General features: G+C 54.3%; 1 protein-coding gene across 1 annotated transcript in view; it reads right to left on the bottom strand.

Annotated features, from left to right (window-relative positions):
* ATP10A (ATPase phospholipid transporting 10A (putative)) overlaps positions 1 to 25,758 on the bottom strand; it is a 99,625-nt gene that overhangs the window by 52,700 nt on the left and 21,167 nt on the right. Inside the window, exon 2 of the mRNA XM_054561941.1 lies at positions 7,210 to 7,414. Coding sequence (XP_054417916.1) covers positions 7,210 to 7,414 — 205 coding nt within the window. The remainder of the gene's footprint in view (positions 1 to 7,209; positions 7,415 to 25,758) is intronic.

Below are 25,758 nucleotides of genomic sequence, written 5' to 3'. Positions count from 1 at the left end.
CGTATTATACAACCAAATTTACATCCCCCATGAAGTAAACACAGTGGATATTATAATGCATGGTAACTCTGAGATAATTACATCAACTACCTAACCAAATTGCTTGACGTCCACACTTGGTGAAATTAAAATTTTTCTCTAAATATAGTTGGTGTTCTCTAAGTCATTTTCTTTCTCCCAGTCTTTCCTGTTACATGTTTCGTATCTCCCGACAAAAGTATGCGATTGTGAAATCTGACAATGAACATGCCCCACCGTATAAATTATGGGCTTAGTGACTCAGCTTCAGTGCGTAAAAGAAGACCATGATATTTCTGTAAAAGCTTGAGATAGACGGATCCAATTAACAGACCCAGCCGGCTGTCTTTGTTTTCCACTTGGATGATAAATTGTTTCCTCCTTCCATTCCACAGCAGAGAAGGTAGCTAATTTAATTAAAGACTAACAACCTGAAAAGCTTAAGGAAAAAGGATGATCTTGCAAACTGTACTTTTTTCACCTCTCATTTTCTCCTGGTAGAGATCATTTCGGGAGCATGGGCAGGTAGAAACAAACAGAAAATAATAACTTTTTTCCTCCTACACAGTTGAAATTTTAAAGTCGTTTTTCTAAGCTCCTTGAATTCCGTCAAGTGACTTGGGGGAGGACCGCGGCTCCCTTGTAAAGGAAATTGTGCTTTGTCACCGCCCTAGAGGCGCCTGGCGCCCACAGTAAAGAGTCTGTGCACCCCTGACCAGTGTGGCTCTGTGGGTTGGGCGTTGTCCCGCAAAGTGAAAGGTCACGGGTTCGATCCCCAGTCAGGGCACATCCTTGGGCTGCAGGTTCGGTTTCTAGTCAGGGCATTTACCAGAGGCAACTGATCAATGTTTTTCTCTCACACTGATGTTTCTCTCCTTGTCTTTCTCCCTCTCTTCCCTCCCTCTAAAAATCCATAAAATATTTTTTTTAAAATGTCTGTGTGAAGCAGACGTGAAGTCACATCGCTGTCTCAGCGTCCGTGCAGGTCTGGCAACTGGCTCCATCTTTGAGAAGAAGGTTTCTCGGATTCCTTCCAGCCCAGGACAGTTTCCACACCAGTCTTGTTAGATAAGACAAAGATCTAAAAGTCTGCACCATTCTAGGAGTGATTACTAGGTAAATGCTATCCTTGCTAAATGTTAAAATGTAGCACAGTATTTGGCAGACCAGCTGTGAAGGGGATGAGCAAGACAGGAACTGAAGGAGTGAGTGTAGCCAACTGCAAGGAAGACTTCAACATGTAATTGACCAAATAGTGTATCAAAGCCACAGTTTAAGCCTCCCTTTTGGGAGGCAGCCAGAGGGTTGGATATGAATCCTGCCTCCTTTCATAGCTGCAAATAAGCGAAAACCACCCTGGGATAATCACACTTTGTTTTTGAACACAGCACCATAGGCTGCAAGCCCCTTGAACTCGGTGACAGCCTTGTCCTTGTTCCTCAGCAGGAGCACGCAGCAGGCACGCATGCACACGCGTGGGCACACACCCACACAGCCGGGGAACAGCTGGCTTTGGCAGCCTGGTGGTGTTAGCTCTTCCTGCAAACCTCGCCAGCAAGGAGCAGATGGCCCTGTGGGTGTCGCTGGGGTGTGGGCAATAGTCCCAAAGGTCCATCCAAGATATAAACTGGAGGGACATTTTTTAAAAAATTTATTGATTTTTTGAGAGAGAGACAAGGAAAGAAAGATATCGATTTGTTGTTCCAGTTATTCATGGACTCATTGGTTGCTTCTTGTAGGTGCCCTGACCGGGGATCGAACCTGCAACCTTGGCGTATTGGGAAGACTGAGCTACCTGGCAATAGCCTGGAGGGTCATTTTTGGTCAATAAATTAACCAACACAGGTGTCACCTCCTGGACGCCTCCTCTTGGATGGTGACTGGCTTTCGGGGCCTCAGGTCTGAGTTCCGGCCATTGCCAGGGAGGCTGGCCCGCTCCACCCCCACCTGAAATATCGACACCCACCTGGTGCTTCACACCCGTGCTTCTCCTTTGCCCTTTACTCCTCAGCACCTAAGGCTGGTCTACTGTCTGCCTAACTTCCTTACATGGGTCGTAGAAACCCCCCTGCGGGGGTCCCCCAGTGCTCGCCTGTTTTGATCAAGGCAGTGTGTTAGAAACACAGTAGGTATTCAACAAATACTGGTTGAAAGAATGAAAAAGAAAATCACAAAATGAGTTGCTGAAATAATGATTTTCAAGTCCAATGAGCCACCTAGGGAGCTCCTAATTCTGCAGAAATGGCTGTGCAGATGTTAGAGATGAACTAGAAACGTCTTCACCCATGTAGGTGCTAAACACGTGCTGCTTCATGCGCAAGCCTGTGGGTCTGAGTGGATTCCCAGTGTGACAGGGAAGAGCCAGGTGCTCGGGAACCCCTTCCCCCCAAACCATACCACCTCAGGAGGGGGCAGAACCCAGAACTGGCTCCTGCCTCTACCCTGGTTCAGGGGGCGAGAGGGAGCAGGCACCTGGGCAGAACCTCCTGACTCCACTTTTTCCGTTTCTCTTCTATAAAAGGGTGTGACGATGCTGACCTCACAAGATGTATATATAAAAATACGTGTAGCGTTTTTAAATGTTTGTGCTACTACAAATGTGGGCGTGAGGAAGCGTGGCTACGCAAGGGTTATTACTGTGATAGCTTTGTATTCAGTGTTTGGGTCCAAATTTTAAGATATGTTTACTGATTTCTTTTGTGGGGGGAGAGAAACATTGATGTGAAAAACACTGGTTGGTTGCCTCCTGTAGATGCCCCGACTGGGGATCGAACCCACAACTTTTTGGTGCATGGATGACACTCCAACCAACTGAGCCACCTGGCCAGGCTCGGGTCCAACTTTTTTATCAAGTTTATTTTGAGCTCTGGCTGGTGTGGCTCAGTGGATGGAGCGCTGGCTTGCGAACCAAACGTCACCAGTTCGATTCCCAGTCAGGGCACAGGCCTGGGTTGCAGGCCAGGTCCCCAGTGGGAGGTGTATGAGAGGCAACCACACATTGATATTTCTCTTTCTTTCTCCCTCTCTTCCCCTCTATCCAAAAATAGATTTTTTAAAAAGTTTATTTTGAAGTCCCAATATCTATGTCCCCTTTGCCAGAGACCAGAGAGCTGGGTGTTTAAGTTTCTGGGGCCACTGGCCTTGTGCTTGGATTTGGGGGTCTGCACAGGCCACACATGCTGCCTTCTGCTTCTAGCCCCTCCATTCTTGACAATCTGTCCAATGCTCTTCATTCGGTAAAATCTTATTTCCACCTGAGACACCTTCTGACCTGTGTCATAGCCTCAAATAGGTTGCCCCCAAACCCTCGCCATCCTAGGCTTCAGAATACGACTCCACCCTTCCTTCCGGAAGCCCCCCTGACCTCCGGGGCCAGGTGCCCGTTTCTTAGCACCCTTCCCTAAGGCCAACAGGCCCCCGCTAAAGGACTTCTGGAAAGGAAGAGGGTGGAAAGAGAAGTTACGCTTTACCTTGTCAGCAGAGGGCGCTAGAGGGATGCGTTCAGGGGAAGGGGCTGGCCTTCCAGGGGAGGGGTGTGTGGCTTTACTCTCCACTGGCCCCTCCAGGTTTGTCCAGGACAAGGACACAAGGGCACGATTTTCTCAAGGACCCGTGGAGTCCCCCCCGCCCCCCCGCAGGGCGTCTGTCCACAGCAGCAGCCAGGGTCACATGCAGAGCATCCCTTGAGCGGGCCCCAGCAGGGCCCAGGGGCCAGCTGCCGGCCCCGATATCTCCCAGGTTCCCGGGCCTGGCTCCTCCCTGCGGGCGGCTCCCCGCACCCTCAGGGCCCACTTCTGCCTGGTACGGCCTGTAGCTTTTCTGCCACCCCGGGGGCACGGACTCAGCCTGGGGCGGGGAGGGGGAGGGGCCGCGCCCTTGGGGCTAGCCCAGCCCCCTTTACTTCTTAATGCCCACCCCCGACCAGAGTTCTTCACATCCACCTTGCCCCGGAAGCCTCATGGGTGGTTTCCCCTCCCCGGCGGACACTGGTGGGCGCACCCAGTGCCCCCATTAATGCCAAGGCCTCTCTCAGTCGTCTCCTCAGTCACACAAATCGCCTCGAAGTCCTCCCAGGAGCCCCCACTCATCAGAGAGCCCACACAGGGCTCTGAATGCGACAGGGGTGACTCTGCCCCTGCCTGAGACACTAGCTGACTCCGTCCTGTGCAGAGGACGGACGTTCTCTTGACACCGCACGCTGCGGTCGCAGCCGAGGTGTTCCAATCATCCGGCTTCTGGAGGCTGATTCCCTATCTTTATTTCCCATGGGGTGGTTCATATATTTAATAATAATGATGATGATGATGACGATGTTTCAGAATAATACATGAAGAGGTACTACAGAAATATCTTTAGATATTTAGGAAAAGAGGAAAAAAGACAAGGTGAAAAGATAGACCAAAAACAGGGACCAGAATGGGCATGCATATGAAAGAATTTGGGTGCTGATTTTATATATATATATTTTTAATGTAAAAATTATTTCTTTTTAGGGCAGGGAAGAGAGAAAGAGAGAAATATCAATGTGTGATCGCCTCTTGCACGCCCCCTACTGGGGACCTTGTCTGCAACCCAGGCATGTGCCCTGACTGGGAATCGAACCGGCGACGCTTTGGTTCGCGGGCCGATGCTCCATCCACTGAGCCACACCAACCATGCCTGCTAATACATATTTTTAAATCTCCATTGCTTTGGACGTTAATTTTGGCCATTTTGACTACATGACAGCACAACTCCATCTACTTCCTCGCGCATTCACGGGCACGAAGGACGGTGCCCATAGGCTGTATCTGCCTGCAGCTGTCGGAGAACTCGTAACGTTCAACTTACAAACAGCGCTGGTATAAAGCACCACTGCGCTCTGATGTGTTCTGGGGGAAAACGTGGGCGCGAGGGGCTTTTGGATAAATGTTACCGGGTCGGCTGCTGATATAAGATAGGAAAGACAAGGGCTTATTCTTGAGAGTCGACCAGCGATACCCCTAGGTGGCCGCCCCCGACCCCTCACTCCGACCGGGTACGCCTGCTCTCCAGGTCTGGCCTGATCTGCCCCACGATCCGAAGCGCCACCCGCGGCTCATTCCCACCCACCGCGCGCGTTACAGCCACCGCCGGCGCGTGCGCACCAGCGCTGCTCCGCTCCTCGGGTGAGGGCCAAGCCGGCCCCGCGCTGGGTCCCACGGACCCTGTGCTGACACCGTGAGAACTGAGCGGCGCTGTCTCCTTGCTGGTTTCAGCTTAGTCCACACGCAGATGTGTGTCCCCGAGGGCAGTTAGGAACTGGGGCCTGGGAGACTCCCAGCGGACCCTGGGAGTGAGGCCCACCTTGGAGGGACCCGCGACAAGCGGGCCTGGGGGCTGGGGAGGGCAGCGATCAGGGGGCCCACGTTCATGACCAGACCCTGGAGCACATCCACACGGAAGCGAAAACTGTCTGCACTTGGCCTCGATGGTCCCTAACCAACACTTCGCCAGCTTCCCTAATCTGTGGGGAGAGCGCCCCATTAAGAACCGCACTTTCCATTTTTTGCATGATTTGCCTCATTCCAAGAAAGATTTGAGGAAGCTCACAAGAATATATTTAGCGCAAAATAATGTTAAAATAAGGAAATTGTGGTGCAAGTGAGAGGGGGCAGAGGCCTAAGCCAGACGCTGGCGGTGAATCCGAGCAAAGGGCGCAAGGCGAAGGAGTGACACTTGAGAAATTCCACGGGCCACCGCCAGGGGGAGCCTTGCGGGCAGGACACGCTGGACGTAGTGGACCGAGGGTAAGATGCATGGACAGACGCGATCCGGAGGCAGGGACGATAGCCCCTCAAACACTCCTGCCTAATGAATCCCCCGTCCCAAATGCCAGCAGTGCCCTGGAGACGTCCCCAAGTGACCAAACAAGCCACAGCTGCAGAGATGCCCCCCCTCCGGGTTCTGTCCTGACTCTGAGGCCCAGCTGCTCTGCCCGAGGTCAGCGGCTCAATGGCAGAGGAAGGAAGCCCTCAAGGGATAGCACTGATTGACACACTGCAGGTGACACTGGAAGACCCTCCCCAAGGGCACCCTTCCTGAACCACAAAAGTTCACGGCCTTGGGCACTTCTTTCTTCTTTTTTTCTAATCATCGCCCAGGGATATGCCTTTTTTTAAAAAAGAACTTGATTTTAGAGCAAGAGGAATGGGGGGAGAGAGAGAGCGAGCAAGAGAAACGACCGGCTGCCTCCAGTACGTGCCCTGACCGGGGATTGAACCTGCAGCCCCGGTGTGTGCCCTGACGCGCGGGCATTTCTTAAAGCTTCCTTCAGTGTGGGCAGATGGCAAAGGACAATGGAGACAGGACAGAGCGGGAGTGGGAAGCAGCAGTGAGGTCCAGCCCATGTCCCTTCCAGACACTTCCGGATCCCGAGGGCCACGCTCCTGGAGTTCGCTCCCCTGCATCCTGCACACACCTGGGGAGGTGGGGGAGGGAGCAGGGACAGACGGTTAGAAACCCTGACAAGGTTCAGGTTTCTGGTGGTAAGGCCCTGGGTGAGGGCAGGCGGTCAGAACCCCCTTCCCTCCTAAGGATGCTCCTTGGGCTGTGCGCTTCGGGCCGCGGCTGACGCGCCTTTGTCACAGAACTCAGTGATGCTGAGGCCAGAAACGCCCTCACGGAGCCATGTGCTGGGAACGGGCCAGCCCCAAGCAAGAGCTGGGACAGCTGGGCATGGTGTTCCTTACAACTTTCAAGGGACCCCAAATACTGGTCTGAGAAACTTAAAGGTGGACAGTGGAAATTGGAATCATAAAAACCAAGTCCTGCCCGGCCAGGTGGCTCAGGCGGTTGGAGCATCGTCCTGTGCATCAAAGAGGTCACAGGTTCGATTCCGGATCAGGACGCATCCCTAGGCTGCAGGGTTCGAGCCCTGGTCAGGGCATTTATGGGAGGCAGCTGATCGATGTTTCTCTGTCACATGGATGTTTCTCTCTCAATCCCTTCTCCTCTCTCTGAAATCAATTTTTTAAAACATATATCCTTGGGAGAAGATTAAAAAAAAAAAAAAAGGAGTCCTGTTTCCCATAACTGCAGACCAGTGACGGGCTCAGGCAGGTCAGGGGTCCTCTCAGACCCTCGGTCTCATCTTCGCCACCCAGGAAAAACAGGTTGGCTGATGGAGGGGGTGCAGGCGCTCGGAGACCCTGGGGGCCCTGGGGCACTTACGAGCTCGGAGAAGCCGCGGACCACCTGCCGCCGCTTCAGGTTGGTCTCTCCGTCCAGGTTGGCGGTCTCGATGTGGCACAGCCCGTCGGGGTCGCTGGAGGACAGCAGAAGAATGTCCGCAGGGATGATCTCGTTGCAGCGCAGACGCACGAAGTCGCCCACGCGGAGGTCTTTCCAGAATCGGTTCACATACTGCTTTTCTTCCCTGGGGAGGAGACTGTCGTTAGCAAGGCCGGCAGGAGGCCCCGTGGCTGAGTTTGGGCACGTGGAGCTCAGGTAACAGTTCTGCCGACTTTCTAGTATGTTGAACATTTCCATAATAGAAAGTGTTTTAAAAAGAGTATTCACAAAGGCTACCTGTCGTGTGACTCCATTTACATGAAATACCCAGAATAGGCAAGTCCATGAAGACGTGAGGTTGATTATTGGTTGCCAGGGGCTGAGGGAAGCAGAAATGAGGAGAAATTGTTCACAGGGTACAGGTGTCCATTTGGGGCAAATAAAATGCCTGGAGTTGTCCTGGCCAGTGTGGCTCCATTGGTTTGGAACATCGTCCCATAGACTGAAAGTTCGCGGGTTCAATTCCCAGTTGGGGCACATACAAAAACCAACCAATGAATGCATGAATGAGTGGAACAACAAAATGATGCCTTTTTTTCTTTCTCTCTCTCAAAATTAATATTTAAAATTTAAAATATCCTCTGGGTGATATTCTTGAGGAAAAAAAATGCAGTGAAACACATTTCACTTTAACTAGCACCTTTTCACTGGTCCCCACTCCACAAAACAAAGTTCCCAAAGAGCCCGGATTCTGGCAGAGAACTTGGGCCTCATGGACCACATTAGCTATGTCTATCTGCCTCTGGAGCTTTGATGAGAAGCACTGAGAGTTGTATACATCTGCTTATTCCACGCCGTGGGTTTGAGGGAACCCAGGCAAGCTTCTAGAGGCTCCTCACCAGCAGCTGCCTCAGACATTGAGAGAGAAGTATCACCCCTTCCACTTTAAGCTTCCGTTTTCTTTCTTTCCTTTTTTAAAAAAGATTTTATTTATTTATTTTTAGAGAGGGGAAGAGAGGGAGAGAAACATCACTGTGTGGCTGCATTTTGCGTGCCCCCTGCTGGGGACCTGGCCTGCAACCCAAGCCTGTGCCCTACACTGGGAATCGAACCGGCGATCCTTTGGTTTTCAGGCCGACGCTCAATCCACTGAGCCACACCACCAGGATGCCTCTACTCTCTTGTACTCCCCTATCGCAAGATCCGCCAATTACACGCAAAGCATGCTTTGGTTACCAGGGCCAGCAAGGGTTAAGTCTGATGTAACTCTATCCTCAAAAATCAATACAAGGCAAGACTGAAGCACTAAGCAGCAGCACTCCGTGGCAGCTGCAGAATCAGGCACCCAATGTGAGCACAAAAATATTCTTCCCGGGCCAACCCAACACGCCCCTCAAGGCCAGGCGTCTTGCAAGGATGCTCTCCAGCTGTGACAAGGTCCCATCAGGCTCCAGCCCAAGGTCACCTGGCTCTGAGATAAGGCAGAGTCCTACGTCTCCGTAGTGGACACCCAGCCAAGTTCCTACTTCCTTTTCTAAAGGTCAGACCTTGACTTTATAATATTGCAAGCAGTAATGCCTCAGTCTTACTGTGATCATTGGTCGGGCTCCCACCAAAAATAGTACAATGTTTCCAAAAGCTAAGTCACTGTTGAGTCACAGAGGAGGGCAGTGGGCTCTCTGAGCGTGGGCTGAGCAGACGTCGGTGTGGCGGGGGCTGTCAGGAGACCGGTGGGCCCGGACTGGTGCGGGGACAGGCAGAGGGAGGTGATGATGGGGACAAAGGGGCAGTACATGGTGCTGCCTATGTTCAGTTTACCTTAACTACATTCCACTGATGGAACTCATCAAAAATGGGGTCGCTTTCCATCTTTTGGCAATGTTGAAACATTAGCTCACCTGCCTCTTCAGAGCGTGTTTAAAAAAAGATTTTACTTATGTATTTTTAGAGTGCGGGGAAGCGAGGGAGAAAAAAAGGGAGGGAAACATCATTGATCGGTTGCCTCTCGTACGCACCCTGACTGGGGATCGAACTCACAACCGAGGCTTGAGCCCTGACTGGGAATCGAACTGGAGACCTTTCGCTTTGCTGGATGACGCCCAGCCAGCCGAGCCTGCTTGCTGGTCAGGGCCAGAGTATGTTTTTGAAATTAACTTTGGTGCAGGCATTAGAGCCCCAAAGGAGACCCCTCCACGTCCCTGGGGGTGCCCGCAGACTGTGACCGAGACGGGGGAGGCCTCTGGGGACAGCGTGGGCGAGGGCGCACGGGGGCGGCAGGAAGCACAGGCAGCCGGAAGCTCCGCATTCGGCACTGAATTTAGCCCTGGCGCGGGTGCAAAGGCCCCCAGCTCCCAGGAATCCCTACAGAGGCGGGACCCTCGGAGACGCAGGCTCAGGGACCATCTGGGAAAGGACAAGATGGGACCCCTTCACGGCCTCAAGAGACCACAGATTCCGCACGTAAGCCCCACGGCGCAGAGCACTCGGCGCTGGTCTTGTCCCCACACCCTCCCCTGCAGCGTCCCCACTGGCCTCTCTCTTATTTGATTGTATTATACTAAATTAACATATTATCATATTAAGTATATCATATGTATTTCATATTCTCTATTACATACACATTGTTATATATGTACATATATTCAATATGCAATATAAATTGTATAGTATTACATATTATAATTATATATAATAAATTATAATTATATACAATAAACTCTAGTTGTATACTTTAATAAAGATATATTTGATGATTATATACTCAAATAATTATACCAATACATTATTACATATAATGTATATACATGTATAAAAAACATGTTATAGGGGGAGGGTATTCTATTTCTTTCCCCCCCAGCAACTGCATTTGGACAGAGGGTTTTTAGAGAGTGGCAACGGGGCCATAGGGCGGGGCCCTAATCCAAAGGGACTGGTGTCCTTTGAAGAAGAGGAAGAGACACCAGGGAGGCGGCTGCGGAGGGAAGACCAGCTGACGCAGGCCAGGGGCAGAGGCCTCCGCAGACACCAGCGCTGCCGGCAGCTCAGTGTTGGACTTCAGTTCACAGGCGTCCGGCTGGAGGGAGCGGCTCCCAGAGAGAGAACGGTGGGCAGCCAAGGGAGCGGGTGGCCGGGGGTCATCGGGCCAGGCACGTCCCGCGCTCTCCCCGCCATGGACGCCCAGAAAGGCGGGACAGGAGACAGACCTAAATCCCATCGACACACCACCACCAGCCCGGCCTCCCAGTCACGCTCTTCTCTGGACTTCTATACCCAGCAGGTCGGCGATTTCAGTGCGCGCCGTGTCCTTGGGTCCCTGTGGACTCGCTCCAGGGTGCGCAAGCCAGGGGACTCTTCTCTCCCTGGGCCAGAAGCTGAGAGTGGCCTCTGGCCCTTCCGCCAGCAGGAGCAGGGGGTCTCGGTCCGACCGCCCCTGGAGCTGAATCCCACCAAAAGCCTGAAGGAGCTGGAACTGGATCTGAGCCTCAGACGACGCGACAGGCCCGCCCAAACCTCAAGTGCGGCCTGGGGAGGCCCCGGCAGATCCAGCCAAGTGCGCCTGGACTCCCGGCCCCCAGGAACCGTGAGTGAATCAGTCTGTGTCGGTTTTGGCCGCTGAGTCTGCAGTAATTTATTACCCAGCAGTCGGAGAGGAACACACAGCATTTCTAATTTCTGCACAGAAACAGGAGCTTGATGCCTCTCCCTTCCGGGCAGCTCCGTCTTCCATGGTGGGCAGCACACAGAGTTGACTGGCTCTCGGGTTTTTAACGTGTCTACCTGAGGGGACACTGCGTCACCAGGAAAGAATGCAGAACAAGAGCTCTTTTTTCTTCCTCATAGGCTTCCACCTTGTAGGATTAAACCAGGAGGAGCCCTGAGTGTTCATTCTGGAAAATACGGGATGGCACTAATTTTGCAAGTAGGGCCCTTGGTTTCTCCATCTCTCAGGGTCTCGAAGGGTCTCTAGACTCCAGACACTGATCCGAGGGTTCGAAGGTCATTGGTGGAAGTTTGATGTTTCTGACACAGGGGAAAAAAAAAAACCCCTCAAAATTTCAAAGGTCTTTTCTCAGGCCAATGTGAAGCTTCTATGAGTAACTTTCCTCTTCTGGGAAAATCTGTTGACAACGTTTTGCAATTCATCATGCTAAGCTTTGAAGTTCTTATCTGAGTCTTTTTTTGTCCAAAACAACCCCGTGCAGGGGTGCCTGAAAAAGGGAACATCGTGATGGGTGACAGATTTTATTGAAGGACAAGCAGCAAACAGAGTTTTAACACCCCTTAAATTAATTGTTTCTGGCCACTTGTTTAGGCCGAGTTGAATTAGGTATTCACACTAGTTACGTTTTTAAGGTTCTTAAGCAAAGCATTTCGTTAAGAGGAGGTAGCTGATTTACGGAATTTACAGGAGTTACTGGAAGCAGTTGAAAAGCACGCTGTCCCCAGAATTCACTGTCACTTTTTTGTAGCTCTTCACGAAGGCAGGGTTTAAGGACTACTGCTCGGAAGGTTGTGGTTATTTTTTCCATCTGGCAGGAAGGAAAGCAGCGGCGTCAGCGGAGCGTGGACTGAGAGATGCGAGGGGTGGGGAGCCAGCTGGGCGGGGCACGGGGCGGGGCCTTGGGCTGGGAGCCAGCTCAGGTACCAGGGCGGGGCGGGGGCGGGGCCCGGCCGACGGGCCAAGGTGAGGGGCGGGGCCCTGGGCGCTACAAGGGGCGGGGCTCCGGGAGGGAGCCAGCCCTACGGGTGCCTGGGGCGGGGCATGGACAGATGGGCGGGGCACGAGGTAGGACAGGGGGCGGGGCCCAGCGACGCAGATGCTCTCAGGGTCCGATGGTGCAACACCTCCTGCCTCGAGCCTCTCCGTTCGCTCTTCTGCTTCCAAGTGAACACATCTGGAAAAACACCCCTGGATTGTGTGCACGATCACTACATGTTTACTTTTCTGAAACTGCGACTTTTTGACTCACACCTGAAAAAAACGCACACCCCTTCAGATCAGAGGTCACCTTCCTAAAATATCCCTGGCCCTTCTTCCCCTCCGGACCTGGTCGTCACTCAAGCACACCTCCTGTCCAGCTCAGTCATTTGAAGGAAGGAATGTTTCCCAGACGTGGACCTCCTGTACACGGTTCCACGCCCGCAGGAGGTCTGGTCACCACTTCCCTGTCAGGACTGAGACATCATCATCATCCCCGTCTTAGTTACAGCGGCAGAGCAAGGGGACGATCCCCCGGACGCTGCTCAGTGCGGACGGACCAGCCCTGAGCAGAGCACTGAGCTCCTTTATGTCAGCGAAGCCTCTCACTCTCCTCACACCGTAGCCCCATTCACTGCCGTGCAGACGGACAGACAGCCCGCTCTGTCCTGTCCCGCGCCAGAGAGCGCCCAGTGAGGGCCAAATCTGACTCGAGTCCATGGTGCTGGTTTTGAAAGTACTACTTATCTGGTAGCCTACAGGAGGCAGCTTCGAAGCCAAAAACACTTCATTTTTTCCCTTTGAAATCATGCATCCCAGAGACCACTGTAGCCTGAAAATAAAACACCCCTCGGTTGAGCAAGGGTAGGGAGGCGGGCGGTGCCGACCTATGTGGTGTTGGACGCAGACACAGAACAGGCAATTTCAGTCTGTTTGCCAAGATGCCTGCGTATTTGCAAACTACAGGGGCCATGCCCAAGGTCGGGAGTAACCCAAGTGTGGTTTTTGCTACAAACTAGAAGTGGGCCCTAAATGGGCCATGAGCTCAAGGAGGCCACCTGCAGCTGGGCCCCTCTGGGCTGCAACAAAGTGACACCTCCTGCCTCAGGCCTCAGGCCCTGGGGACCCCATCTGGGGCTGAGGGGCGGCTGGTGGGCGGGCGCTGGGCAGGAGGGCCGTTTATTCCTATGGCTTCGGGATGCCTTGGACGCGCCGGGAAGGGCTCCCAGCGTGGGCACATTGGACACCCCGGGAAGCAGAAGGGAGGCCATGGAATGACTCCAACAGGGCGGCCCCCACCGGCAGGTGTTGTGCGGGTCACTTCTGCACAGAGCTGCCCCCGCCCTGTCTCGAAAAATCGCTCCCCCCAAAATATTCACAAACAGTACAGATCACTATGATGATGCCTTCCATCTGGCCAGGCACTTGCTGAGGGTCACAACCCCGGGGGGAAATACGTGGTCCAACCGAGTTAATGACTCACACTAAGAGGCCGAGCAGGAGAGGGCTCGGGGTGCGGGGCTGCCACGCCAGCACCTCAGTGTCCTGGTCGGCCAGCGGGGCCGGAGCAACCTCTCCTGTCCCCTGCAGCAGGCGCTGTTCACAGCAAAGCCCCAGCGGCCCTTCCCACTCTTCACGGGCGCCTGTCCCCAGGGCCATCAACCGAATAAGGCCATGGTCTCTGTTTCCTTTCCCCTTTCCATTTCCTGAGGCATGATTTTTCCCCACTATGTTTTTTTGAAGTGTTTGATTTTGACAAATAAACTCAGAAATACAGTCATGCGCCATGTAACGACATTTCGATCAGCGACAGAACGCATAAAGAACTTGGTCCCATGAGATTATCACGGAGCTGAAAAACTCCCATCGCCTGGTGACATCTCGCTGTTAGGACGTCATAGCGTCATGGCACTGCTCACATGTCCGTGGTGGTGCCGGTGTGAACAAGCCGACTGAACTGCCAGTCGTATCCAAGTGCAGCGTGTCCAATTATGTGCACGTGATACTTGATAACGCTCACTGATGATATTGCTGGTTTATGTATTTACCATACTCCACTTTTTATCGTTATTTGAGACTGTACTGTTTCTACTTGTAAAGAAGTTTGCTCTAAAACAGCTGTGTTTTGCCGGCAGCAGCCTGGCCCGTCCCATGTTTATACCACGTGCCTTGACCACGTCATTGTCTCGTGGGCTTGATCTAGCCTCGCGTTGTTTTGTCCAGTCACGTGCTGCACAGGCCTGTACCCTAGGTGTGCAGGAGGCCGTACCGTCCAGGTTGATGTAAGTGCATTCTCTGAGGTCCGCATGACGACGAATCACCTAAGGACGCGTGTCTCGGACGTGTTCGCGTCAGGCGGCACGTGACCGCACTACAAACCAACGGCAAGTTCCATCTTCCATCTGATTTGTGGTTTGGAAGAAAAGCAGCAGCTGCTGTTTTGCTTTTGTAACTTAGAGAAACAGTGTAAGTGTTTACAGCAGTTAAGTGCAAGTGTGGGGGCTGGGTAGGGCTCCACGTACAGTGGTACCAAAAAATGAAAGGACATGGTGAGGGTCCTTCCATGCTGTTTCATGGAATAGTCACTCCCTGCAAAGAAAAACACTCTTTTCCAGACATCAGTTGCTTCTGGTCTACCTGTCAGTTTACCACGTTTCCTGTTGCCAAAACTTCCCCGGGGTAAGTCAGGCATGATCCAGCTAAAATTGTGTTTCGTTTCCAACAGACATAGCATTGGACAGGAACCTCTGGATGCTTTCTGTCTTGCCCACAAGACAGCTGAAAGCACGCTCTTTCCCTCCAAGGAGTTCAAGGTGTGCATGGAAAGTATCTGGAGAGATCCACAGGCCACAACGAAGGGAAAGAGAAGACGCGGAAGTTACCTAACATGCAAAGCCACTGGACTGAGACCTCCCAGGCACTGTCGGACAGAAAAGCACCTTGGGTCCATGAAAGGGAGTGTGCACAACATTTTTCTAAGCAAACAGAACTGACAAGAAACCAGGACGCAATGAGGCAAACCGTCCGTGGGAGGTTCAAGCAGGAGAGCCAAGAATCTCGTGGAATGATCATTAGCGCCAAGGCCTGTTTTTCAGATTGCGGACAAATGAAGGGGGGTGTGGGTGGCAGAGAGAAAGAGAGGGAGACGGAGACAGGGAAAATTTTCACAGCTCTTGAAAAAGACCCACTGAAACTCTAAAATGAGCCCCAGTTTAATACACACTCATTGTGCACCAGGCAGAGGCGACAGCTTTAAAGCAGGATTCTCAACCCTGGCACGACCGAAGCCAGGCCATTCTTCACGGTTCAGGGCTGGCTGCCTCGTGTTCCAGGATGTTGAACAGCATCTCTGGCCCATGCGCACGGACTTGCCTCCAGCCTGCCCCTCCCCACAAGCTGGAACAGCCAAACACGGCTCCAGCATTGCCAAGTGCCTCCTGAGGGACGCGGAGGCCACGTTGTCCCAGGTTGGGGACAGATGCTTTAAGACACCCACGTCAAACATTCTTGGAAAAGGGATTTTTAAAAAGCACACATTTCGGGGGCCAACGTATTGTAAAAATCACGCAGGTGAGAACTCAGCACTGAATCACAAATGGCAAAATCTGCAGCATGAACTCAACCCAAAAGTGTTGCACAACGTCCAGATTGCGTCGTCTCTCTCTCCTTGCACCGAAACACCCGTCTTCGCTGACACAGGCTGAGGGCTTCTGAAGCCAACACCTAGCGTCAGAGGCCCTGAGAGAGCACAGTGGAGAGATTGTACTGGGCTGGATCCTACCACAGCAAAACTACCAAAGGTTCGGTGGTTTAAACCACGGGCACAGAGTGTGTTTTCTAAAATACTTTCTATCCCAGATGATTCCTAAAAGCTACCGGCGCTGGAAGAAATGGCCTGAGGTTGTGGAACGCCCGTGGGCACGCAGGAGACCGCCCCCCTGGGTCCGGATGGTGGAGGATATTGACGCATCCAGGGGCAAGTCACGAAGAGCTTCACGTGGTGCTGGCAGAACCCTCTCCAGGTTACAGGGCTTGTGGCTTCTTCAGAACGTGGTCCAGGTCCCCTGGCCCACATAGTCCTCCGCTGGGACCACACTATTACTCAGCACCGTGCGCTCCGCACACCCAGAGGTTGGGTGTCCCCAGGCCTGACCAGCCCGTGAGAGCAAAAGGATACCCAGCAGCAGACAACTTAGAAACCTCTTTGCGACTTTTCTGTAATCCTCACTGGAGAATATTGTTTTCATTGCTTTTACAGAGAAAGGGAGAGAGAGCAATATCGATGCGAGAAAGAAACATTGATTGGTTGCCTCCTGCATACACCTGGACCGGGGATCGTATGTGCCTGGGCCTGGGATCGAACCCGCACCCTAGGTATGTGCCCTGACCAGGAATTGAACCCACAACCTCTCGATTACAAGACAATGCTCCAACCAACCGACCCACACCAGCCAGGGATCTGTGTGACTTTGACCTTAATTTTTTGGACAAACCATCTCCACGGCAGTCTTTTCTGAACCGGATGGGACACACTCAACGTTTGTAAAGCCAGGAAAACCTTTGGGGTCGCTTTTGGAGTTTTCAGGGTAAATTCCTGTCCATGAATTCTCTTGGTACGCCGTTCTCACAAAATCGGCAGAATGGACATAACATGACCCCCAGGCTTACAGGTGATGTCTTAAACGTCAGAGAGGTCCTGTGTCCTTAAGAATTCTTCCAACGGTGCTCTCGTTTCCCCCATGGTCTCTAACAATCCGCGCCCCTCGTTTCTGTAAGTGCTAGCTGCTTCTCTCTCTCTTTTGAAAGGTTCCCGCCTGCCCACCAGTCTGTTCCCATTTTCAGGGGCCGATCTTCTCTGCCTCCGCTTCCAGGGGCTCAGTGCTCCTTAAAGGGTTGTGAGCACTTCTTCATGAGGTCCCAGATCTTCCTCAGCAGCCCTGGGGGCGGGAGCTCTCTTTGCTCAAACCACCTTCCTCCTGGAGGCCAGGCCCCTTGGGAGGAAATGGCGGCTGTGTTTGCTTAGCAGTGTGAGCTCTGCGCTGTGGAAGGTGCAGGGCCCGCCCACGGGAGCGGGGAGTGTGAAGCTTCACCATCCGTCCCTCCCTGGCGGCCTCTCCCAGCGTCGGGGGTAAGCAAAGATCAGCCCGAGGCCAGAGTGTCTGGTCACCTTTGCATGCTCTGCTGGCCACCGTCCCCAGGGACCTACGCGTGCCAGGGCTCACTCCCCAGAGGTTCCGCTTTGGGGGGCAGCTCACTCCGCACCCCGGCCCCGGCTCTCTGGTGCCGTTCGAGTGCCTGTGGCTCCACGGGACCCAGATGAAACGCAAGGCTTCCTCTGGATGCCCAGGAATCCCAGCAGCAGCCACTCCACGCGGGATCCAGAAAAGCAGAGCGAGGTCCCACTCCCTCGGGGCAGCAGACCCCAACGCCCAGCCTGCCGCTCAGCTGGGAAGTCTGCCCTGGGGCTCACTATGTAGCCCCTGGAACAGAAGGGACGTTAAAATCTGGACCAAACGAAGCGGTGGTGACTTCCTTTGCTGTAGCTCCCGTGGTGACGTAAGACGCCCTGGGTATTCCCAGCGTGGGAGTCAAATCCCATTTTTCTCCAGGGAAGCAGCGATGGCAGGCGTGACCTCAGGAAATGGACTGTGCCACCCCCACCCCCCACCCCCGCCCCTGGTTTTCTGAGGACGACCCACAAGGCTGGAATTCAGAACAAACAATGACCTTGTTGCTTACTCGGGGAGACCAGCCAGGCTGACTGCGCCCCCAGGCGGCCACTGCGGTCAGGGTTTCCGCTGCGCCGTCGCAGCGCCCCCGTGAGGTGGTGCCGTTCCTATTTTAAGGACGAAGAAGATACTGACGGTCCGAGTGGGTTCAGTCAATGCCCCAAGTCTCCCTGGCTGCTCCGAAACCAAGCATGGCAGGGAGGCCCCAAACTACTCATGCTCCTGGGTTTAGGTCACCCAGGGAAAGCGCTGAGGCATGGGAACTGCTCCATCATGGATGTTCTTGCCTATAATTATTTAGGGAAACAAAAACATTTTTTTTTTCCTGCTTTGGGAAATCGAGCCGGTTACGTGTCCTTCTTGCCACACAAATATACAAAGATAGAAAGCAACCCCCTTCGGAGGGGCTGAGTCAGCCAGAGGGTTTGCTGAGCCCCGCCACGAGGCTGGGATGCCACACGGGGACTGTAACACAGGACCCCACTGCACGGACCTGTCACCTCGGGTCCAGTTTCCCACACATAATAATGACAACACTGGGCCTTCCCCGAAGTGCCCTGAAACGACTGAGCGACAGACCCCTCCCTCAACTCCCCCAGTCATTTGGGATCGAAAGGAATAAAAAATTGCTTGAATGTTTTTGGGTTTCTGTTTCCATTGCTAACAAGCTAAGCGCCGCCGGCTTAGAGTTCTGACTTCGGTTTCAGCCACGCGTTGTTAGTAGAAATAGTATTTATTTTCCCAAAGCGTGCCAGATTGGGGCTGGCACTGAAGTGACTGCGTGAAAGTTTTTCTTTAGACATTTTATTCCTTAAGTCTGGAGCTCTGTGTGGGGAAATCCACTGGGGAAAAAAAATGTGACCTATGCAAACAGCGGGAGTCTGAGCTAAGAAATGTGAGCTGGGGTTGGTCTGCCGTGGGTCAGGACCCTGCAGGTTCCTGTGGCAGCACGCAGCCGCCAGGGACTTTATCACGCCTTTGTTCGTCCTGGTCGGATGGTTCAGTGGGTTGGAGCGTCGTCCTGCACACCAAAAGGTTACAGGTTCAATTCCCGGTCAGGGCACATGCCTGCGTTACCGATTTGATCCTGGGCCAGGGCGTGTACAGGAGGCAACCGATAGATGTTTCTCTCTCTCTCTCCCCCCTCCGCTTCCTGTCTCTCTCAAATCAATTAATACGTCCTTGGGTGAGGACTGAAAAAAGAAGATGCTTTTGTTCATGCACTCACTGGGTGCTGACATCACAGAACAGTGACCCCTCTTTGTACAAGGGCGTCTTCCCATTGGGGGACAGGCCCAGAGCAATGGATTCACACACAGGTGCGCACCCTGGGCGTGGCCAGAGCCACATGTGGCCTAGACAGGTGTCCTCTGCCAGGAACCTGCCTGGTGTCCCCGGGGAAGGGCCAATGGGGCCTCAGGACAGTGTGTCCCCGGGAAGGAGGCAGCAGCTGCCGTAATTCAAACTCACCGCGGAGCGACCTTCGACTCCGTCGGAGGCTGCGGAAACCTGAGGAAGTCGGGAGTGGGACTTTTCCAGAACAGAATTCATGAAGCGGGAGGCTTCTCTATGAGGACTCGTCAGGGGAGTGAGGAAAGGCTGCCCCTGAGCGGGAGGGACGGAAGCCAGGGCCGGCGGCCACCTGCCAGCAGCCCCGTGCCCCTTGCGACTCCCGTCTCTCTCTGATGCCTCCTTTACTTCGGGCTGGAATTTGTCATTTACATCACAGACTCTGTCGCAATGGACGCAGGATGCTGGAGGGGGTGCGTCCGGGGCCCAGGGCTGGAACCCGTACTCGCTGGGGGCAGAAACACCCTAAGAAGAGACGCTGTCCGTGGGGAGATGGCAGCAGGAACCAGACATGCTGCCCTGACCTCCCTGTCGGCCAGGTGCCACGCTAGGTCATGTCCTCAGGGACGCGCTCGGGACGAGGCCGAACATGAGCCACGGACGGGGGTCAGCGTCAGCGCAGCAAGGTGTGTGAGGACAGCGTTACACACGACTTCTGTGGCCATGACCGCCCTGGGTTTACGGTTCTTCACATGGAGCCCTGGCTGGGGAGCTCAGTGCTCAGAGCATCACGCCGTTACTCCCAGGTTACGGGTTCGATCCCTGGTCAGGGCGCATTCAAGAATTAACCAGTGAATGCATCAATACATGGAACAACAAATCGATCTTTCTCTCCTCTCTCTAAAATCAATCAATAAAAAAAAAATTTAAAAGCTGGAACCCGGGAGAAGCATGTCAGGGCCACAGCCTGGGCCGGGACGTGGTTAATGGGCAGACAGGGCCCAGCTGCCCCTCCCTTGTCTGCACTGAATAACCTGCTAACAGGCTCCTCTGTGTCACCGACACTGGACACTGTCCTGGCGGTGACAGACCTGCCCTGGGAGGCAGACCCAGGCCCAACGCCAAAAAACTGGAGTGTCCTGCAGGCAAATACGCGCTCCAGGGGTGCGGCAGTGCTCTGCGCTTCAAGGACCGGGATTAGCTGGGGCGCAGCGATCGGGGGTGCAGTGATCCCAAGGGAGGGACATAGGTGCCCACCCAGCTGCCCACTGTCCCTGCGCCACCAGGAAAGCTGGCACGGGCACCCCAAGGCCCCAGACACCACCTCCCGCATCGCAGAAAAGGGAGCCACGCCCGCGTGCCCGCGTGGGTGGCACACAGGCTGGGCACCTGGAATCACAGCGACGCTCAGCACGTGCCTGGGGGTCAGAATGCCCACCAGGGCCCGGCCGTCCTAAGAAAGGTCGAGGGGGCACGGGAAGGAAGCAGAGAACAATGAGAAGATTCCAGTCACAGGAGAAAAAGGGGTTTTTTGCTTCCTGCAAAGTGTCAGATGACTGGGGGGGGCGGGGAGCGGTGACGGCTTCCAGCTGCCAGGGCCAGAGGCACTAGGGTGACAATCAAACACGGGACAAAACAGCACACGCTATGGCCTGAGCGGGCCGCAGCGCGGGCCTGCGGGAGCTTCCTGGCGCTCTGACCCCCCGCCGTTCCCCTCCCCCAGAATCGCAGAGCGGCCACCTCCGCAGGAACAGCCCCGCAGAGTGACTCCAGGGTGCCCGGTTTAGCTCAGTGTGGAAAGGTTTGCAAAGTCCACTTACTTCCCCAAACCGGCCCTCATGAGAACCACTTTAACCATGTACTTCTTATCTCATCGACATTTTTTCTGTCTTATTTTATTACTGGCATTGCAACCACTTTGGGGCCTGTTTGCATAGCAGAGGCCACGGCGCACCTGACGGGGTTCCGGGGTCTGAGGGAGCAGGGCGAGGGCGCTGTCCCAACGCCGCCCCTTTGGGGCGGCGGCCACAAGGCGCAGGGCCTGGTGAGTCACCTCGGGTCAAGGAAAACGCGTTTCCTTCCAGGTAACTAACGTGAGGAAAAGAAAGTGCTCGTGGAGTGACGGCCTCCCCGTCAGCGGCGGAGGGAGGTCTGGGCAGCGTCCCCACAGGGGGACGGACGGGTGGTGCATTTGGGGACTCGGCCCATGTGTCCGTGCATGGCTAGCGGGGCATCTGGGCGTCACTCATGGGCACCTGGGTGCACGCACGGGGCGAGGCAGGAAAGCTGAATAAAGGAGTCGGGGCTGGGGACAGACCCTGGGGCCACAACCCCAGGGAAGGCAAGGACCCGCTGCGCAGCCGGGCACGTCTCTGAGCCGCTGTGATCCCATCTGCGAAGTGCGGGTACGGCGACAGCGCCTGCCTCGCGGGGGCAGCACTGAGTCCGCGATGCGCTCAGGGCCGCTGTGGACACGTCTCAGGAGCCTGGAAGGCGCACGCACTCAGCCTGGGGACAGCGACTCGTCTGACCTGTAGCCTGCCACTCACCTGGCCTCATGTGCTCCTTTTGGCACAATGTTTTACTCTGGCTTGGAATCGCTTGCTTTTAAGTACACACACGTTCCAGCGCCGTGAAGCCTCCTGCTCCTGCCCCCGAGGCTCACCTGACCGGCTGTCCTTTCCCACCACCGGCCAGGAAGGCGCCACAGTCCCCTTGGGGACCCGCGTGCTAACCCGTGGACCTCGACGCGCCCGGCGGGACACGCACCCCCGTCATCAACGCGCCGCTCCGATAAGTGAGCGATCCAGGGGGCACGCAGCTGGCTCTGAGCCCTGGGGCCGGAGCCCGGAAACCTCCCCGAGTCCGCAGGGCAGGGCGGCACCGCGTCTCCCACCAGCGCGGGGAACACGCGCGCCCCGTGACGCGGCCATGTGGTCTGCGGACGCTCAGCACCACGTACAAAGCCATCTTTGTTCCCTAGAGAGCCTCTCTCAATCATTCCCCTGTTTTAAGGCAGGAAAATGTTACTTTTGGACCGAGACCTGATTTGGGAACTCTCCGTCTGAATGCTTTCCTTCTTAAAACAGAAACTGGGCACCGGGCACGTGGGAACACTGCCACGGCCGGGCCCGGCAGTGCGGGCGGGGTCGTCTTAGCATCGCGGACGCGGGGCGGGGCTCTCCCCTCGGAAACCCTGGCGGCGGCGCCGACGACGGTCCAGGCAGTTCTCGCAGGCCCGCGCGAGCGCTGCGGACGTCTGCCGGGTCGGAACCCGAGAACACTGGGCTTGTGCTACGGCTGCTGCCCCAGATCGCCCTCCATTCGGGGGCTCGCCGCCCCGCAGACTAACAACGCTATCGTTTGGGAGACAGGAATGCCAACCGGGGTCTCGCTGAGCTAAAGTCAAGGGAAGGGAGGGCTGCGCCCTTCCTGGAGGTTCAAGGGCAGAACCGCCCTCGGCGGCTCTCGGCGTCTCCCTCCACCTTCAGAGCCAACGGCGGCGGCCCGGTCATCCTCACCGAGCCGCGTCTCTCCTGGGCACACGTGCCTCGCGCACACCACCCCGCGCTGCTGAGCCCCCACTGCCCTGCGCAGGACACGCGTGCATCCACGTGTGTATGCATGTGACTATGGGAGTGTGTGTTGTATGTATGCAATTCTGTGTGTGGTGTGTGTATGAATGTGTACAGTGTGTGCACAGGAGTGTGCATCGGAGTATATGGATGTGTGGTGCAGGCATGCATGTACATATGTGGTGTGTGGTATATGCATGCGGTTGTATGTGCATCTGTGTGCATTATCTGCATGTGGGTGTGCACATACACGCACAAAAGGGTCCATGTGGGTACAGACACCAGGGACAATTGACAGGGAGGCATCCAAGTAGAGTTGGAAAGAGCATGAGACGAAAACACCCAGCGAGGGTTCAAGTCCGCCTCTGCCGCCATCCGCGCCTGGCTCGGCATCGAGCTCCCGTGGACGCCAACGTGAGTCGCCTCATCCTCAAAACGTGGCTGAGGGCGCACGGCGAGTCCGCCTCTCAGAGGATCAAATCAGACTGTCCCAGCCATAGCAGCGTTTGCAGACTAGGGAATGCACATATTCAAATACGTGCTGCTGAGCAGTTGAGTGAATAATATACGTCAACTTTCTTTTAGAAGCATAAAATCAAATATTATAGAAATATTAGAAACTGCAAGCTTTGGCGGTTTAGATTTGCTTCAATGGCAATAAACCCCTGGGAGGCAGATACTCTGGGTTTGGAAAACAGCGAGGCAGGAATGGGGAAAAGGAAGAACTCCCTTTTAAGTACCGATGGGTCCCAAGTCACTATACTTCGACTTAGGAGTTTTCAGCTTTGCGATGGTGCAGAAGCGATGCGCGTTCAGCAGACAGCGTGCTTGGAATTTTGAATGTCGATCTGCTCCCAGGCTGCTGATACGCAGCAGATACTCTGGCCCGATGCTGGACTGTGGCAGCGAGCGCGACTCCTGTCATTCAAAGGTCATGGGCGTCCCAACTGGCACCTACAGTGTGCTCCTTGTGTGACACAATTCTGCCCACCTGCGGGCTCACGTGAGTGTCTGAGAATGTTCACGGTGAGCTGGGCGAAGCTGTGACGTTCAGCAGGTTGGCTGTGTGAATGCGTTTCTGACTCACGATATTTTGCACTTGGGCCGGTTTCTCAGGACAGAGACCCACAACTTGAGAAGTACCCCGCCAAACGGGACAGGCAGGGAGCGTGCGGAGCGGGTGGTGACCGTGGGGGTGGCCTAGACAAACCAGCCTCCACGTCCACACGGGGCCTGCGCGCCTGCTGGAGTCTCAGTGATAGTTCCAAGCTTGCGTTTGAAGGACGGAGCCGCTATGCAGGGGGACTTGGTCTCCCTGGCCACACACTGGCTTTGGAGCCAGGACCTCACCAGGGACTGAAACGACCGGCCCGCGGCATCGCTTCTTGTTCATCGTGGGAGCCGAAGAGTTGGGATCCAGGAGGAGATGTCGCTTTCGTCAAAGGTAGCATTTAGCAAAAAAAAAAAAAAAAAAAAAAAAAAAGGGACCCACCCTTTTGCATCATCTCCAGGTTAGAACAGGAATGAATGGGCTCTTTATAGATGTTAATGGGGAAGATGATGCATCAACTACACGTCAGCCTCAGATGCACGCCTAACAGATGTGGGTCATAGTCCTCGTCAGCACCCTCTTGGGCCACAGATTGGAGGGTCGTGCTTCTCTGCTAAAGGGAAGAACACACAGAATGCTAACTTTGTGCCTAAAAAAGAAGGCTGGTTCCTGGACAGTATGGCTCAGTGGGTTGTTGCGCTGTGCACCACAAGGTCATCGGTTCTATTCCTGGGCAGGGCACATACCTAGGTTGCGGGTTTGATCCCCAGTTGGGGAGGCAACCGATCGATGTTTCTCTCTCACATCGATGTTTCTCTTCCTCCCTTTCCCCCTCTCCAAAAAAAAGAAAACAAGCAAGCTGACTACTTTCCCTCCCTGGGCTCACCTATTTCTGCCAAACATTTCACGACTGACTTCATGAAGACAAGTCTCTACCTTTACCTCAAATCAAAGAGAAAAAAGAATCCCCACACAGAGAATTATGAAGAAAAGGTATTTTAGAATCAAAGACGGGAGGCACACGTGGTATTTATTTTGAACAGTGTTTTTCTGAGATGTTTGCCTTCATTTTTACAAAGGACCCTCCTGCTTGCGAGCGAAGAAGCAACAGCGACCCACTAACTGCGGTGAGTCTCGAATTCAGAAGATTAAATGTCCTCAAGGCCACCCATCAAACCAGTCACTTCTCATCTTTTCTGCGTGCTCACAGAACAGCTGCCCTATGACTGTTTTGGTCCTCTCCCGTCTTGTTCCACCCATAATTCACTCTTTCTCCAGAAAAGACTGAAGGGCGGGCGCATGTTTTTCTCTAGTTTTGACCGTGACTTTTACCTCCCCACCCATATTTCTGTCAAACGAATGAGCGCCCCCGGCGGATGGGAGGGCAGCTTGTCAGGCAACCAAAGACCAAAGGGGCAGAGATGAGAGTCAAGTGTCCCTAACTTTCCAGCCCCTGGTCACCGCCAAGACAGCTGCTACAAAATCCAGGCGGCTGCCGGGCGACGGAGCCGGAAGGCAGGCTCAGGTGAGCGAGCTGTCAACCTGACCAGGAGGGTCCGATGTGGCCACGTCGCTCGGCACCCACAGCTCCTCGTGGGCAGTTCAAGCACCGCAGCCCCATCCCCCTGCCTGCTTAGTTCATGGGTCCTTTGCTTCTGAGGATGTTCCGGGGACGCGACATGGATGCACCTAATTGTTTTCAAAGTGCAGAGATGCCAAAGGGGCTCTGGGCTCACAGGCTGTTTTGCAAAAGTTAAGAATACACGATAAGCCCTGGCTGGTGTGGCTCAGTGGACTGAGTGCCGGCCTGGGAACCAAAGGGTCGCCGGTTGGATTCCCATTCAGGGCACGTGCCTGGGTTGCGGGCCAGGTCCCCAGTAGGGGGCGCGCGAGAGGCAACCTCACATTGATGTTTCTCTCCCTTTCTTCCCCTCTCTAAAGATAAATAAATAAAATATTTTTAAAAACACACGATGAAAGATGGCCAGAGGTAACAGCAGCCACACTAAACTCAGATTCCACATCTAACGGGGCTTTGCCTTACGCCTGCCTGTAGCAGGCACGAACTCAACAAGGCACATTTGTACCGGTTGGGAAACTGACGCACGGTCCTGGGCAGGGCGCACGACACAAGGGCGGCCGCCC

This window comes from Pteronotus mesoamericanus, unplaced genomic scaffold (genome assembly GCF_021234165.1).
Source record: "Pteronotus mesoamericanus isolate MK-2021 breed Mesoamerican mustached bat unplaced genomic scaffold, CSHL_Meso_final scaffold_582, whole genome shotgun sequence".
Lineage (NCBI taxonomy): Eukaryota > Metazoa > Chordata > Mammalia > Chiroptera > Mormoopidae > Pteronotus > Pteronotus mesoamericanus.
The sequence above is the reverse complement of the archived record's forward strand: the minus strand, read 5'-3'. Positions and strand labels throughout refer to the sequence as shown.